Here is a 19171-nt window from a genome sequence, read left to right on the forward strand (position 1 = left end):
GGACATCCGGAGGTTGAGATCGTCAGGAATACCGACGGCTCGACCGCCGGCTATCGCCGGTAAATGAACCAGTGGTCTACCGGCGCTTGCCGGCGGTTTAAGAAACAAATGACGCCCACCTAAACCGCCGGGAGACCGTCGGTAATTTGACCACCGGTCAGCTGTCGGTCAGATAACCGGCGGCGTAACGGCCGGCAAACCGCCGGTTCCAAATCCGGTTGTCACCGGCGGTATACACTGACGGAAAATCGCCGCCAACATAAACCGCCGGTAAAAAAACGCCGGTAGAAGTTTCCTATACCATTTTTTCCGGTGGTTGGAAAATCGCCGTAAAGCCGCCGGTAATACATAAAACCGCCTGTTAATCTAGCGTAACCGCCGGAAAAAACCGCAAGATTTCGACGTTTTTCCTGTAGTGCGGTTGCTCACCCACAATTTCAGTGTTCAAATAAAGGATTTGACATCCACAGGTATACAATCGGGTAGCGTCCAGTGGTCTTGAATAATGAAATCCCTAACCCACATATGAGCAAAATGGTGAGAATAAAACATATTCGAAACAGCTTTCTTATTGCACTAAGGATCCTAAAGGAAAGAAAGTTTGCAATTCCAGTGAACAGAGAGGGAAATGACAGAGGAAATGGAAGCCGCCGTGCGGCAGAATAATTTCCAAAATTTAGAAGCTGAAGTAGGGGGCAGCTTCCAAAGAGAATCATACTTCTCTCTATACTAGGTGCCAATCAAAGTATTATCATTGTACATCCTAAAAATAAAAGAACAAGTCATATTGTGATAAAGAGATTCAAATGATGGCAGGCCAAGTTGTCCTTTATTTTTTAGGTAAAGTCGCAGATTTTCGAGTAATGAGATGCAACCTCTTCTCCATGGTTTTGCCAAAAAAGAGGAACTTGGAACAAATTCTAGAGATAAATTTGCAACAAGTTTTAGGTAAAATTTCCCCGCAAATCCAATAAGCTATAGTGTTGGCAATAGTGAATTTCAAGTATTGCACTCTACCTAAAAAAGAGAGAAATTTAACTTTACAACCCTCAAGTAGAGTAGAAATTCTACTCAGTAGGGGTTGGAAGTGAGAAAAATTGAGTCTGTAAGAAGAATTGGGAAGGCCCAAATAGGTAAGAGTGTTTTCAACCCAAGAAATTCCAAGACATGCAGAGATCTGTTGTCCACAAGAAAAATCTCTAGAGAAAAAAATGGAGCTTTTAGAAGGGTTGATGTGAAGGCCGGAGGCATTAGCAAAGTTGTGGAGAATATCATTCAGGGAATTTGCATTATCAACAGTGGCTAAGACAAAAACCAACAGATATCTGCATACATGAGATGATTACAACTAAATTTTTTATGCTGCAAACCAATGAAAGATTGATGATCCTTGGAATCCAGACTAGAAGATAGAGCATCCATAATGATGCAAAAGAGCAGGGGAGAAAGTGGACATCCATGTCTCAGCCTAGAGGAGGAGTTAAAGAAACCTTCCAAAACACCATTAAGACAAATGAAGAAATGAACTTCAGAAATACACCCATTAATCCACGTGATGAAAGTATCCGGAAAACCTTTTTGCTTAAGCCTGTTGATAAAAAAGGTACGTGAGACAGAATTAAAAGCTTTCTTGATGTCCAAGTTGGCACATAAATAATTTTTACCCCCTTTAAAATCTCTTAAAATTTCTGAGGCAAGAATGATGTTGTTAGTATAACATCTCTTAGCAATAAATCCAGACTAGCTCTCATGGATGATGGTGGGAAGGATGGGTTTCATCCTATTAACAATAATCTTGGCCACAATTTTATAAAACACATTGCATAAAGATATAGGGCGATAATCAGATATAGAGTTGGAATGAGTACCCTTAGGGATATGGGTGATGGTCGTGGCTTTAGCCCCTCTAGGCATCTGCCGAGTAGAGAAGAAATGTTTAACAACTCTACAAAGTTGAAAGCCAATAATGTGCCAAGTATGTTGGTAGAAACCAAAGGAGAAGCCATCCGGGCCTGGGGCAGATGAGGTGGTCCCTACAAATACCACCTTCTTGATTTCCTCATTAGTGACCGGACATAACAAACCCGCAATTAAATAGGATGGAATAGTATTACCAACAGGGATATTAAAAGAGTTTTCCAAAGGTGGAGTAGGAGCATTATAAAGTATCTTAAAATGGTTAATCAAAGCTTGGGCCTTATCAGCATGAGATGAGAGTAAACCATGAGGAGAAGAAAGTTCCTTGATAACATTCCTGTTATTCCTCGATCGAATCTTTGCATATAGAAAACCAAGATCCTCCCCGGGAAAGCCAATGGGCTTTGGCTCTTTGAGAAATCCAAGAGAACCAGGCAGCTTGAAAGGAAGCTAACTGGTCATTAGTGTTCTTAAGAGCAATGTTCAATGCAAGGTTTAAAGGTTCCCTTTGAATATCAGATAAGTATTGAAACTGCAAATTTTTTAGCTCAAGAATGCTATTAGAGATATAATTAGAAGAACACCAATTCTTCTTGCGAATAACCACTTTAAGATATCTCAAACATTCATAAAAGGAAGCAATGGGACTAGCACAAGGTGTCCTCTCAAAAGCCAATTGAGTTTCCACCCAAAAATCATCCAACTTAGTCCAAAATTCTTTAAACATGAACCTAGAAGCCATTCTTCTGAAATGGGAAGAATAAATAATCAGGGGGGCGTGATCAGACCCAGAGTAGGAATCTACTTTGTAGTAAGCAGTAGGAAAAACATCTAAAAAAGTAGAGTTGACCAACATTCTATCAAGCTTGATATGAATTGGAAAATCAACCCTTTGATTAAACCATGTATAGAATAACCCCACAGAAGCAAGATCCTGAACTCCAAACTCAAAAACAAAATTATTAAGCTCTCCCACACGGTCATGAGACATAGTTACCACCAGCTTTTTCACAGGCAAACCTGAAGCAATTAAAATCTTTCATGATGATCCAAGGGAAATCAATACTAGCAGAAAGACCAAGGAGATCATCCCACGGAACTTTCCTATTATCCAGACTGTTTGCAGCATAAACCACCGAGAGGTGAAAAGGGGGTAAGGATCCGGCATTATCAAGGCCATGAATGACTTGGGAGGAATAGAAAGAAGGGGAAAAGGACAAATGAGATGAGTCCCACTTAACCCAAATTCTACCAGGAGTAGATAGGTTAAAGTTATCACAACTTTGCTCATTCTCAAATAAGGCATGTGTAAAAGAAAACCAAGGGTCAGCAATAGCAACATCATTGATTTTAGCTTCTAAAATACATAAAAGCTTTAAATTGTAGGCGGTTATAAGGTCTTTGCATAATTTGACTTTGACAGGGTTGTTAAACCCTCTAACATTCCAAGCCGCAATAGGTGGAAGGGACATGGTTATTTGTGTGGCTTGGCCTTTTTGGCCGATTTGGATTTGGCTTTTTTTGGAGGAGATAGGTTATCACCAGATGATTTTTTTGAGGGGGAAGAAGCTTTGTGGTTTGAGGATTTAGGAGGGATGACCTCATCTATTTTAAAATTTTTATGAATTAAAATTATCATTGTGGTTTTGGAAAAATTTTAAATAATATTTCTGAACAAAATTTTAAATTATCTTCGATGAGAGATAAACCCTTAATTATTTGTAGACTACTTATTAGACTTATAAGTCATTCAAAAATTCAATGTCCATTATTTTTTAGTTAATTTATTATTAAATCCTACAAAAGTATATGAGAAACTTTACTGTAAATTTTTTGTATATGTCATAAATGTACAAGTAATGACTTAAATTCTTGAATGTTTAAGTATTATTTGATTATTAATTATAAAAAAATAAAATCACCTAAAAAAATTAGGGATATATTAAAAATTATAAATTTGTGCCACCTCTTATTAAATTAGGGATATATTAAAAATTATAAAATAATTAGTAGCTAGATTTTGGATTTTCCCTCTTATTAAAATTTTACACAAAATATACAATAAAAGCTAAAAATGGACACTTAGGAATAATGAAAATTTATCAAATTTTTTACTTTAAAATTTAATGATATTTTAATATTGGGTATTTCCTAAAATTTAATAAATTTACGGTTTTAAAATAGAAAAAGCACAAAAAACGTCCAATCAAACTAGGCCTAAATTATAAGAATTTAAAATTCTTTTCAAAATTTAACGTTTTTTATGCTATATATGTTAAAATTGGCACATCAACCCATATAAAATTCTTAATTGTTAACCAGTAGCCTGTAAGATTTTTTTAAAATTTTTTTAAAGATTATATATCATTTTCAAGTCTATATTGATCATGAAATTTTATAATATTTTACAGTTAATGTGGGCTACATTATTTTGATTCATTTTAGAAATTCAACCCTATGAGAGCATATTATCATTATATTATAAAATTTATTTGTAGTGTAATGCAAAGTATAAAAGCAAACAAAATACTTTTTATGAAATTAAAGAAATGTCTCCATATGGAGGAAAATGAGAACATTGCAAAGTATTTGAAGGCAAAGACTAAAAGATAGAAAATTGCCGGCCTAATAATGGATTCTTTCTTTTAAGTTAATAAGAGTTTGTTGGAAGAAGCAAAGGAGATAACCAACCAATTGGGATTTTTATTTTACATAATAGAAGGGCTTATAACAAGTCTCATTGTTGCTTGTGAGGCAGATGAAGAATTGCTTGGTAGTAGTGGATGGTATGGAACAAGTGGTGCCCTTTACATGATGAGTGGTCATGCTTGCTTTACCAAGTTGCCAATGAGAGTTTTTTTTCCCAATATTTGTCAATTATCTTTATTGGCACATGTGACATTTGATTAAAAAAAAAAAAAGTTAAAAAATGAAGAAGGTACAAGGACACTCGATGAAGCAAGGAATATTCACATTTAAAATTGGCTCATAATGTACACAAATAATCATCTAGGTCAAATCAATCAAATCTTAGATCAGGCTTGAAATAAGTTTAGGAACTCGATGATTGTAAATCGACTTGAGCTATCACAAAAAACCGCAAGTTACTTAAGACTAAATCTTGCCAAATTGTCCAAGAGTCAACACTACTCGGCTTTGAGTGCTAGTGACTTATCTTTGAGGACTCATGAAGTCATCCATTCACAAAAGTGACTTGCTTAAGAAACTCAACTAGTTGTCGTGAGCACTTATTAGCTGATTGGAGTGTTCGTTTAGAAGAAATCTCCTTGGGTTTTCACCCTTAATTTGGTACTCATTAAAGTTTCTAATTAGTGGCTCATTACAAGTTAGACTTACATGCTATGCAATTGAGAACATTAAGGTCAAGACAAATTTATTTTTAATGTAGCCAATTTTGTAGCATTGCCCTTGTCTTTCACCTTTAATCAAGCATACGCAAAATGTAATATTATTATTTTGGCTAAAATTCTATCTCACTGATCTTTTTGATATTATCTCTTAGATTCTCTTCAAAATCTTATTTTATATTTATATAAATTGTCTTTGTACCTAAGCTTAATTTTCACTTATCAGCTTAATGGGTTCAATTGAGACTTATGTAGAATAATTTGAAGGAGAATAACTGAGGCTCAATCTACTCCCTCTTTACTTCTATTCTTAAGATTCAATTTACATTTTTAAGACAATCTTGATACTATATGGATTAATTCAATATCCTCTTAGGCTTGTTGAGAATTATGCCAAAGATAAGGAATAATATCACCTTATGACAAGAAAATTTTCTTGTAATTTGAGTAATGGAGTATCTTTGTCACCTCAAAACAACAACAGAACATGGAGGATGACTATACAATGATGATGTAAGGGATCATTGAGCGCTTTCATCATGCAACTCCTCATGAACACTATCCTTGAGAAAGACAAACAACCATCTATCCAGGGCACTAAAGCAATCTCATTTTCAAAAGTTGTTGCCACGATACTTTTAATAATGAGCATTATCTCCCATAAGAGCTATTGTGTAGATTCTTCTCTATCATTACTCAATAAACCATTAGGCTCAACGTAGGAATACTCGCTTAATGGAGATCATAAATGTTTAGCCATCATAGAAATTTAAGAAGCATGTTTTGGATTCCTATATGGGGACATTAGAATTGATTGACCTTTTTTTTTTTTTGAGTTGACCAACTCCTTTTTAACATTTAATGTGACACCAAGGTGGTTCTCTAGCTTATCTTCGAGGAGATTACCTTCGTCAACTTCAGGTTGTCATTTAAGGCATAATTCACCAGTAATCAAAAGACATTAAAGAATTCTTAGGCTTTATTGTATATGAACACAAGCATGGCTAATCAACTTGTTATCACTTCAAGTTAGATATGCTTAATGTTAAAAACATGAAGCTTGTACTCACCTATATTGCTCACTTAGGGCCTTGAGGAAGGTCCTTCATGCTACAATATCAACTTATAATAATAAAAAATATATGTTGAGGTGGTTGAGTTAACACATATTTATAATAATACAAAGGCATAAAATTACCGAACCATGATTTTAACTTCTAAGTTGCAATAGCCAAAACCCTACGAGGACTCTGAATGGCACTACCAAGGCTAGGGGAGAAGTTGTCATGCCCCGATATCTAAATTAAAAGATTTGTCTATTTAATCTTTTTAATAATTTATTAGAGCTTCTATAAATCATCAATATAAATCAATATCCAGTAGAAGCAACTAAAGTATCATACACAAAAAAAATATTTAACTATTATTCATTCACCAAAATCACAATAGCTAGGAGATCACTAACAATCAATAATTCATCAATAGTTACTGACTACAAAAGAATAAAAGAAAATTCAAAACAAAATTAAACAAAGAATTTGGGAATCTCAATCAATCTCACTATACATGATCCTAAACCCTGACATCAAATCGGTAAAATTACATAATGAGCTTACAAAGTTCATCAGAAATCCAAAACTCGTTAAAGCTTTCAATAAAAGATTTAATAAATTAATATGTATGCTCATCTCAATTAATAAAATTGGTAGTGTTCAATGCTCAATCATCACTTGTACGATTCAATATGATCAATAATAAAAGAGTAAAATTAACATGCTTAAATCCATAGATCAATAGTGTAAAAATGTGCAATGAAAAAATCATTATTGTGGCATGAATATACATGTGTCAATGTCATTAGTTTTGCCATTCTTATCAATTATATATTTTATAAAATCATTATGTATAATGCACCCACTTCTCTATATATATATCATTGTTATCAATGCTATCAATGTATGAATTACATCAGTATATAATTAAGTATATCAACCAACAAGGCATGACATCTAGCTTTAATGTGGTGTTTTCATTGATTCTTTTGTATTCATTATTATCATTGGAGTATCTTTATCATTTTATTATTACAGATGAATTTCATTAATCATTTAAGAGTCATTATCCTCTACCCTTCGACATAACTTGATCATCAATTACATGCGACAACTAGGATAACACAACAAATTATCTTTAAATGAAACCATGTCGGTCCACCCTAATGTGCAAGGTATTATGTTTTCAAAGCTAACCCGGATTAGTTATAGTATTAACAACCAACCTTCCTTACTTACATACAAATGCTATATATATTTCATATCAATTGTATCAATCACCCTTTCATGCAAGAAATATAATATGAAATGCTTAAATCTTTACAACACATTAAGTTTATATATTAATACATAACTTCAGAAAAGTCATAACTTTCATTTTATCCTATAAAATTTAATAATATTACAGTCAAAATATCCATAAAATTCATATCTATCATATACAAAATATTACATGATAAAGGTGTGATAAATCAGGAGAAAATATATTTTTTATCAATTTAAGAGAGATTAAATTTATCAAACTCAAAATCATTAAAAATTATAGTGATGTTTGGGTTAGTTACAATGATCAGAAGACCTTTTTTAACATATATGATAGATGAAAACAATAAAAAATTGGCATTCTCTCTAATCCCTCTCTCCTCTTCCTCTCCCTTCTCCCTTTCCTTCTTGCATAAGAAACGATTGAAATGGGGAGATGTGGTGGCACTTGAGGTTTTTAGTGCTTAGGTTTAGAGTAAAAAATATATAAACACTTTTAGTGGCATAACATTATAGTGATCCCACCAAGTGCTCCATGTTGAATTCAGAATTATTGTAGAATAGAGGCTCCAATGTTGCAGTGGTGATTTTTAGCACCGCTGTGTAGTTAGACCATGCATCGCAACTCTCCAAAGCACAGCACTGAAGCACTCTAGTTCAAATAGAAATTATTTTTTTTTATTTTTAAAATATATTTTCATATTTTAGGTTATTACAAAAGTCATCCAATAACTATGATAAAGTGGATGAGAAGACACAACATCTCCACCCATAATATAGCTATCACTACATGTAGGATTTCTTCTCTAATGGTGTAGAAGGGTTCTATTATATATCTACACCTAATAGATATATAACATCTAATATCCATAATTAAAAAATTAGGTAAATTTTCATTAATCATTTTTAGTTTTGATTTGATTATCAATTATAAGTTTAGAATATTTAATAAGGCTTTAGTAATCAAGAATGGGGTTTTAGAAGTGAAAATGCAAGTTGAAATATTTGTTATATTAGCATTGTGACACCAAGGTTGGTTGAAACATAGCATTGAGCTATTGGAAAAATAGAGAAAAAAATAGTGTTATTGATGTGCATTGCGATGCTATGAAGCACCATGATGACATCAAGTCTTGGTTGAGGATATTCTGAAAGAATTTGGAAGTTTCTCTAGGAGTGCTAGTGGTGCTATGAATCTGGGTGCTAGGTCTAGTTAGTTATCTTTAAATAATAAAATATCTAAAACTATTTTGCAAAACTCATTTCACCCAGTCTTTGTTAGAGAAGAAAGGAGAAAGGGATGAGAGAAGAAGAAGAAGGAGAGAGAGAGAGAGAGAGAGAGAGAGAGAGAGAGAGAGAGAGAGAGAGAGAGAGGAGAATTTGGAGGCTAAAGCTTTAGTTTCATTCATCGGGTCAATTTGAGATATCATAAAGTATGAGGTAGACTTTTGAACCCTTATCTATGATTTCGGTTTTTATTATTTTATAAAAAGTTATGGACTAAAATGTATTTTACTCAAATTTTATGAAGTTTTTCACTACAAAACTTTTAATATATTATTGCATGCTATGCTTTAAATATTTTGAATATAAGAAATCAATTTTTTTATTGATTTTCTTATGCAAATTTTTGAGTATATGATTTGATTGAGATTTTTTTAGCAATTGCTATAGTCATATAAATTAGATCTTGGGGTGTGAGACAATATGCTCCTTACTTGATCCCAACCACTGAAAAAAAATGTTACAGGTTTTTAAAAGGAATGAATAAAAAGCTAAGACGTCTGTTAGTGCCTTTATGAATTCAAGAATTTTTGAGCTAGTTGAAAGGGCAAGACTAGTAATGAATGATCTGCCAGCATATGCATCTAGGCAGGATATGAGTAAAAAAAGGACTAAGGATAAATTAAAAAGGGATAAGAAAAGTGTGAGTGATAAGAGAAGCATTTCTAGTGATGTGCAAAGGGGGGCAACAACATTTGCCAATAGCTACAATGAGTGTATTTATTGTGGAAGGAAGCGTCTAAGTTAATGCTATTTGCTTATAGGATGAAGCTTTGGATGTGAAGAACATGTACATAAAGTTGCAGTCTGCCTTTAGAGAGGAATAAGATGAAGGTTAGACTCTAGAATAGGCCCTCCGAAAGGACACTATCGTAGCTACCGAGTGCAGAGGGTATACGAACGCACTACCCTGAGAGATAGAAATGATCGCAGGCCTCCGCACTTCTCGCAAGCGGGCCAATGGAAGGGTAGATTAGATCATACATACAACTAACCATTGAGGATAGTGGCTCTTACCAACGCACCCCGATGGGTAGTAATATATACAACCTGACTAGTGTCATGGGTTTCCCCCACCGATACATCAACTCGAGTGAAGTTTATTTAGTGGTGGAGTTCTGTTTACCACAGGCGCAAGCCCCCATGGTTAATTATATCTCGAGCCTAGGGCCCAAGAAAACTCTCGATTAAGGATCCGCATTATTCTTACCAAAAGAGGGGATTGGCACAAAATGGGATACTAAGAAATTCTTACTCAAAATGAAAGAAAGGGCTCAACTCGGTTAGTCAACATGCACGGTTCATCTTAGCATTTGGAGGGACTAAGGCAGTTGATGAGGGAAAGAAAATTCATACACTCAAAGCATACAGAGGGAAAAGATGGAAGTGACATCATCCATATGATGCATATAGGCATGATTTATAGTCCCTAAAGAAAAGAAACTCACCCACCGTTTAGGCCTATTATAAGACACCCAATGTAGTAGCCTTGAATCCTAGATTTAAGGTGGGTTTAGTGTTCTACCCAACACTAACACCTGTGTCATAGCTAATGCACATGGGCTTATACCTTACCTAAAAAAGGATGTCAACTAACCACCTAAGCGCTTCAAATCCATATTGTCCGGTCTTTATGAAAGATAAGTATATAGTTTAGTTTTTGGAAGTTGGGTCGACATCAAGAGTGCTTTCTAATTGACCCTAGACTTATATAGGGTGAATTCTCTTAGAGCTAATACAATTAAATTTTAATTTAGTTGAATTCTAATGCAATGCATGCTAGTTTAAAAGGTCTAAATCAGGAATGCATAAGATTTTAAAATATATTTATATAAAAATAATTTTTAGAAGAAGATTAGACTTCCCCAGGTCTGACACCTCATCCTCATAGGTTAAATTATTCGAACTCTACTTGCAGGCGAGAAAGTGTCTTATAATAAGGAGGGAGAAGAAATGCAGTAATATGCATGCAACCCTAGACGATTCTGGCTATTTCCTAGGTCATTAAATTTCTATGTTATTTAATTCTTAAAATTTTAAATATTAATTACAAGTAGAAGAATATTTTATCCCTAAAGAGCCTAGTGTGATCAGACCACATATATGTAAGAAAGAAACTTAAAAAAGCAGGCAATTTCTACTGTGTACAGAAAATAAACACGTCAATATAAATTAATCCAACACAGTGAAGCAAAGTTTATAGCAAGTGCCATATAAATACAACTCAGGATCTATTAAAAAGTAATGGTATCCAGGCCACACCGACAACAACCTGGATTCTAATCCTCATGAATGACACAAGTCTTAAATGTTGGGAATTTCATCTTCAAGTCTTCCTCTTCGACTAGATCATTCTTCTCTGGATCATCTCCCTTTGGATTATCTCCTTCGTGCTTCGTGTGTTTTATCCTCTAGAAGGGTACCCAAATGACTAGGAAATTTCCTAAGAGGGGGCCTTTCTTATTCTATTTGGGTACCGAGTGTTTGAAATGCCAGACTTTTAAAGACTTTCACAACTCAATGAATAATAAATTATATTAAATTTAAAATAGAAAATCTAGACTCGAACTCCTACAAGGTTATCCTCATAAAAATCACAAGCTGTTATAACATCCTAAGCAGTTTATATATATGCAGAAAAATAAAAACACTTGACCATGCTCTTTTAATTTTAAAAAGGGCTAACTGTTCTTTGGAGCATATGCAAAAAACATTATTAGTATTAAAGTTTTAATTATGACTGCCTCCTTTATTTTAGAGCTGTAAGAGCGTGGCCACCTACATAATACTGTATTGGTATAAAACAGCCCTAGCCTATACGCAATCTAACACACACATTATAGGAAAAATATAGAAAGCGTAATAATGAAATAAACATCATGGCAATCACAACAAATCAATTAAAATAATTAACATACGTGCCACACGCAATTGCATCACATCACAGAAATAGAAAAAGTAAACACCGACCCTAATTCTATAGCTATAAGTGATGCCCTATCATATCTATGTGTATGTAATAGGCTTGTGTGACTTTAGATAGGTCTTATATAGGGTAGTTTGTTCAATTTGATTAGAGTTCAGATTTATTGAAGGTCTGAAAAGGAAACTTTATTTAAAGTTTAAGTATTAAAGGATTAGGGTCCACTTTAGTGAATTTTAGTTTGTTGAACCATTTTAATACTTAGAGTAGTGATCTTCGAAGTTCAAATTATATTAGACAATTTTGGAAGGTCCTGGGTCCTCCTATATGTAGGCTAAGGGGGTATAAAAAATTGCTATAGAAACAAGATAGGTTTGAGAGTTATAACATTTTAATTAAATGTTAAGTCTTACAATGAGTAGTTAGGCTTTGAGTTTGCTGGATTTGGAATTCTCTAGGGAAAGTTATGAATTTCCAAAGTTTCTGGTAATTAATGAATTATTATAATTGCTTAATAAGGGGTATTTTAGATATTTTGATTCAAATCAGCTCCAAACTATTTGGAATCACTCTCAAAGGTCAAAAATGACCTAAAAGGATGTTCCTAAGTGTTTGGAGAAAAATTAGAATTTTTAATAATTTTTAATTATTTAATTAAGGTAAAAAGGTAAATTTTAATTAAAGTTAAATTAAGGCTTAAATTAAAGTCCAATTAAGGGGCCCTAATTATCTAAAGTTAAAGGTTAAATTTAAAAAAAAGTTTGAGCCATTATGAGTAATTTTTATGAGTTAAAATAAATTTATTCGAATTTTTTGAAGTTAAGAGGGCCTAATTAACAAGTTAAATTAGGGTTTATTAATTAAGAGGTTTAAAGGATCTTAAAAACTCCTAGAAAATTATGGGAGATTTAGGATATCAATAAGTTTAAATGTTGAAATTTTCATGTTATCATGGATATATTCTAACTCTTAGAATTTTTCTAAGCTCCCTAGATAGGTCCTTCATTATTGTCTTTAGAGTGTCACTATGTTAAATAATTTTTAAAGTAACCCTTATGTTAACATGTAGGGAGTATACAAATAAATAAACACACAAATTCCTAGGATTTAGGAAGGTCTAAACTAAGTATTTGTGCGTCTTACACATATAAAAGATGATAAAAAATGAAAATTAAGTGCGCTTTACGATGTAATTAGTGGATGATTGGAACCCAATCACCCACTAATACACCCCTCATGAATGCTATCACATGCATAACCAATGTTTAAAATTTCAAGAAGTGGATCTTCCAAAATTAGGAGATTTAAAAAAATTTAAAATACATATAATTTTTTTAAAAATAAGATAATTAAAAGTAAATCAATTTGTAATAAATAGGTATAGAGGAGTTCCACTGGCCACCCAAACGAGGTTTTAAAAAGATTTGAAATTTTTTTTTGTAATTTGAAAATAATAAACATATTATTTATTTAAATAATATTTAAAAAGTAAAAGTAATTAAATGGTGCATAAATAAATAAAAATAATAATTCTTATCTTCTAAAAATAATTTTAAATTAAAAAACATAATTTTTTAAAACATTTGAGGTATTATACTCAAAAATCAAATTTAAAACGAAATAGTTATGAATTTTTAAAATTTAAAGAAATTAATAGGTATTCTAAAATAATTTTAAAATAATTATTAGTCAAAATAATTATTAAATCAAATTAAGTTTAAGATTAAAGTTTTTGAACTTTTAAATAATTTAATAAAATAATTTGGTAATTTTAGATGATAATTGAATTTTTGAATTGATTAATTATTAATTAAGAAGAATTTAAGTAATTAAAACATTAAAGTAATTTAGAATAAGAAAATAATTATTAATTTTAACTAAATAATAAAAATGACTTTCTGATTTTTGGAAATAATTTAAACAAAAATAATTTTTATAACTTTGGAAAAATAATATAGGTTTAAATATATTAATTATTAATTAAATACGTTTGGTAGTCAGGTAATTAAAATATTTTTGAATGTAGGAAAATAATCATTAAAATAAAAGTAAATCAAAGTAAAAGTTTTTAAAATTTTAAACATTTTAAAGGGAACTTGAATATATATTAAATTAATATCACATAAATATATAATAATTCAAATTAATTAAATCTTTTACAGATATTTGGAAAAATTTTTAAATAAATATAAATTCTTAATTAAAGATATCCAAATGGAAATCATCTGATTATTTGGACATACTTTAAATTTATTTTGAATTTTTAAAGTATTTAAAGTCATATTTATAAATATCAATAAATATAATAATATAGAATAATAATAATTATTTAGATTTTTAAATAAGTACACTATAATTAATTCAAAATTAAGAATAAAATATTTTAAATATTCCTATTCATTATTTGAAGTGTTTATGTATTAATTTTTAATTTATTAAGTATTTAATTAATTATATTAATTAAAACTAATTAAATATTCAATAATCAAGTAATTAAAATATCTCAAATTTTATTAAATATTTTTAAATAATTTATTTTTAAATTAAAAAAAATAATTTTCTGAAAAAATTGATATATTAATTGTATATTTTGGATTTATAAATAATTTTAAATAATTTATCTAATTTTTTATTTAAAAAAACTTAAAAAAACTTATTAAAAATAATTAAAATTAAATCGACAGAGACGACGGTGACGGTCAGACACGTGGAGACACGGGAGAGACCTTGCGGTCCGCGGGCAATCATTGCCTGGTGACGCAATAATTGTGCCGTCGACAATGATTGCCACAATAATCACAACAATCAAAGTCGCGGATGTAGCTTTACTTAGCTACATTAGTTTGGCCTGGTGATCGTTCGATCTGTCACTATTACGGATCAATAGCCCAGATTGAGCCAGACAAGGCCACTGACCGCGTGATCGGATTTGCGGTTAGAATGAGTCACAAAATGGCGAGATATGATCTATTGATCGAAAGATCAATGGATTAAATCATACGTAACTTGGTCGTTACATAACCCGAACCCTAAAATGATAATTTGTTTCATTCTCTTGATCTCGTGATGGATCTTAACAAATATTTAAATACAAATAGTGATATTGAAGAGTATCCTTGGAGTACATAAATCGCGCTCTAAAATGTTGTGTGTAAGAAGTTATTTAAATCTAAGTGTTCCACACTAGGGTTTGCAATTTTACCTTATCCACACGGTGGATTCGGAAGATCTTGGGCTTGTTGCGCTTGTAAACTGTTCACGCTCCTTTCCCTAGTTGATCTTGAAGCTTGAAACGTCTTAGATCAAATGGAAGAAGCTTTGGAAAGAATGTGGTCTCGGGTCGCCGGAGATCTCACCGATGGCGACCTTGACTGATGAAGTTTGACTTGGAAAGAGTGGAGAAGGTGAGGGGAGTTCGTACACCAAAAACCTCAGCTTGGGAGATCTTAGAGAGAGCTAAAAATCAAAAGTCCCTCTCATGAACCCTAAAAAGCATATTTATAACCTTAGGCCTAAGGTGGATGGCTATGATTAGATCTATTGCTAATTAGGAGGGAAACCAAACTCAATTGGTCGTGGGTTTGAATTAGAATTCATTAGGACTGAATTAAATGCACTAAATAGGTCTAAATTGACTTAAATAGCTCAATTTGACCTAAGGAAGACTTGGGTTAATCTAGTCAAGGTTTGACTTGGTCAACATAGTCAAACAAAGCCAAAGGGGTGAGGGTTTGAGCTCAAGATGGCTTGGGATATGTTTGAAATCAAATTAGACCCATTTGGGCTAATTGGGTCAACCTAGTTTGACCTGGTCAATCGGGTTGACCCAGGGCATGGGTTAGGGCTAGTGGGTTGGGTTTGACCCATTGAGTCCAAAGGAGGTGAGAATTGAGCCTGATAAGGAGTAGATTTGATTTGAAATAATGAGAAATGGAATTGGGTCAATTTGGGTCAACCTGGGTCAGGTTGACCCAGAGCCTAGGTTTGGGCTCAACAGACTTGGTTTGGCCCTAAAAATTGAATGGGAGAGATCTTGGGGCTAGGCTTGGTCAATTTGACTAAGTCAACCCTTTGACCCAAGGGTTTGGAGAAAAACATGGTCAACATCCATATAGAATTTTGGATAGGGGATGGTAGGTTCAAGATCATACAATGAAAGATTTATGTATAAGATTGATGATAGAAATTTCTGTGGCCATTAGAGAAAGTTTGCTACACCAAAAATGATGACACTTGCACCAACACCTGCACCAGTATTGCCTCGAGTGTACAACCTGCAACTATAAAAAGAAAAAAATATGCTTGAGAGTTTGAGTGATCTGAAATTTAGTTATGAATGACATAACATTCTATTATATAAGTGAATGATATGTAACTAAATGATCTGCATGACTATATGATAGGTTTTTAATTTTTAGTTTGACTAGATTTTGATATGCTATTCTTAGTAAATTTTTTAATTGAATTTGAATTTTCATTATATTGGTTTAATGATTGGAATGAAATTATTTTATATTGATTTTATACCCCAAATCCTTAATAGAATTGTCAGGAGAATATTTTTCTAAGGTGGAGAGATTGTAATAACTTAAAGTTCTTAAAGTAGATTTATTTGAAAAATCTATAATTTTTGAACTAGAGCGTTGCGAGGCTGTGCTTGTGAGTGCAACGACTCTTATAAGCATTGGAGAAAAAATTGCCACTACGTTGAGCTCTTTAAAATTTTGAAAAATAATTAGGCATAGTGGCGTTGTGGCACATGTCTCTTTCACATGTAGCGCTAGAAGATGGGCTCCATGGAGCCAGGAACTAAAATAATTTTTTTAATATACTGTATATTAAATATCCCTTACCACTATTCATTTTCATCCCTCATTTCATTCCTTATCGGGGAAGGAGTCATGGAGAAGGAGAAGGGAAGGGAGAGAGGAAAGGAGATTGAGAAGAGAGAGGAAACTCTCTGGGGTTTTTTGTGTCTGTTGCTCCCGTTACCAAAATTATTTTGATTATAGTAGTGACTTCTATCTTACTACTATTTTCAATTATTTCGATTCCAAAATTTATGCTTCTGCTTAAATCATTATTTATTTCTTTTTTCTCATAATTTAGCAAACTTCCACTATATAACTTTTGGTATATCATAGTATTAATTATTTTGATTATATTGGCTGGATGATTTTATAATTTCACTGGTTGAAATGCTACTTATTACTTTTTATATGTTTTGAGTATAAATAAGACATACAATGACTTTTGCACTCTTAATTGAGCATAATGATAAAAATGGCATTGTGAATGAATCATTGCACTATGAATGAATAATGATTAAATGTTATTACTTATATATATTCATGTATTGTGTATAAAATTAAAAAAGGTTAGTATCAAGATAGGTTGGCTGGAGATTGATTCTACCTTGTATAGGAGGGTGTGTCGATGAGTTTTTTAACATAATTTTTGTGGTGATATCCTCGATTAAGATCAAGATCAAGATTGTGAGTTATAAGGAGTTAAGATGTCGATATACAAGAAAGATGACTATCCAAGAAGCCACCAAAATATTAAATTTAAGATCAAAATATTAAATTGAACATAATACATGTACGATTATGAAAAACACCCCACAAGCAAGAACTTCTTGCTTATTTAGTATGATTACTTATACATGCATGCATGAACCGGTATTGATATGGTCTTGATTCAAGAATAAGATATAAACGTCACTAAGATAAAGATAATATATTATTTGTGAATTTACATGTGCAGATTTTATACGATATAACTTCATAAATGATATCACCTTTTTATTGTTATGAATTTCTAAAAATTGTACATGTAGTTGATTTTAACGATTGATACGACCTTCTTACAAAATTAATAATTATACATGAATGATTTTTCTGATTTATAATTTTATTATTCTAACATATGTACTAGTATTGCTTCTACGACTTATGATTTTTAGATTTACTATTTTATGTAGATTTATGATCATACTAAATGTTATTATTATAATTTGAATGATTACATGTGTAATAGCTCATATTTTGATCCATTCAAAAAATATTTTAGGAGTCATTATAAGTCTAATTTTCAACCTTCTTCATCCTAATATAGATATTATTGTGCTTTAATTATAACAATTTTCTCCTAATTTTTTAGGTAGTGTAAAAAATTGATACATATTTATACAAGAGTTTTCTAGGACCGTCAGGCAAACCAATTCTTCTTGATCATTATAAACATGCATAGACAATTTATGAATATTTTTCTACAATTTTTAGTGCCCCAAATTTAAATATGTAAATGGATTTATATAAAGTTTATGATGAAAATTAATTAAACAATTAGAATAATTATAAATGCCTCATTAAGATATTTTATTAGAAAATATCTATAACCACTATAGAGCCTATTAAAACTCCATTTACCATCTCTTTTATTTTTCCTAAAGCTACAGAAGAGAAAATAAAAAATAAAATAAAAGAGAGGAGAGAGGGGAGAAAAACCTAGGTTTTGGGGTCATATAGTTGCTTTTGTAGGTTCATCCAGTTGAGAAATGTATTTGTCTCCTGGTAGGCAATCATTATCCTAACTCTAATTTCAATGATTTTATATATTTTATGTTTTACGAATTTTAATATAATCTACACTTAAAAAAGTTGTGATATCTTAATTTTTAACAAATTTTTACCTTATAACTTTTTATATATAATAAATATGACAATTTCGAGAATTTTGACAATAATATAATTAAATTTCATGGGGTAAATTAAAAATTATAATTTTATGAAGTAAATATGTAGTAGACACATTTTATACATTTCCTTGCATTTTATGAATTACTGTATTTCATATATGATATTGACTTGCAACACATAGAAAATACAATACGGGTTGGCTCTTAAAATATAATATCATACATAGGAGGGTGGGTCAATAACTTTCTTTAATTAAAGTTGGTGATGTAATCTTAGTTGTAGTATGTAACCAACTCATTGAATTGTACCAATGAATAGAGAGTGACAACTCTTAAATGATTATGAAAAATTACAAGTGAAAATAAATAATTAATAGAAATAAAAGAAAGATAACATAAGATTGACATATAACATATGGAAGGATGAAAACTATAAAAATTTAAAATGTAAAAATATATTTGAAAATAAAATATTTAATTTCTATTTGAATTGGAGTGCTACGATGCTGAGATTTTGAGCATTGAGGCAATAACTTTTGCGCATAGCACCGCCAAAAAATATCACTGCGATGTTGAAACATCTATTTCTTTAATAATTTTGGATTCAACATGTGGCACATCAACACTAGATTTGAGCATTGCATTGTGTATATATATATATGAC

General features: G+C 31.6%; 1 protein-coding gene across 1 annotated transcript; it reads right to left on the reverse strand.

The window, feature by feature from the left end:
• Positions 1-236: 236 nt before the first annotated feature.
• On the reverse strand, positions 237-3389 carry LOC110098192 (the record flags this gene model as incomplete). The annotated part of the gene is made up of 5 exons (XM_020824931.1): positions 2984-3389; positions 2349-2937; positions 1869-2254; positions 1491-1588; positions 237-410 (listed from the first exon to the last, which is right to left on the reverse strand). Coding segments are annotated over exons 1-5 (1653 nt in total), but the record flags the coding sequence as incomplete, so codon positions are not given.
• Positions 3390-19171: the final 15782 nt, after the last annotated feature.

Source organism: Dendrobium catenatum, unplaced genomic scaffold (assembly GCF_001605985.2).
Source record: "Dendrobium catenatum unplaced genomic scaffold, ASM160598v2 fragScaff_scaffold_1592, whole genome shotgun sequence".
NCBI classification, from domain to species: domain Eukaryota; kingdom Viridiplantae; phylum Streptophyta; class Magnoliopsida; order Asparagales; family Orchidaceae; genus Dendrobium; species Dendrobium catenatum.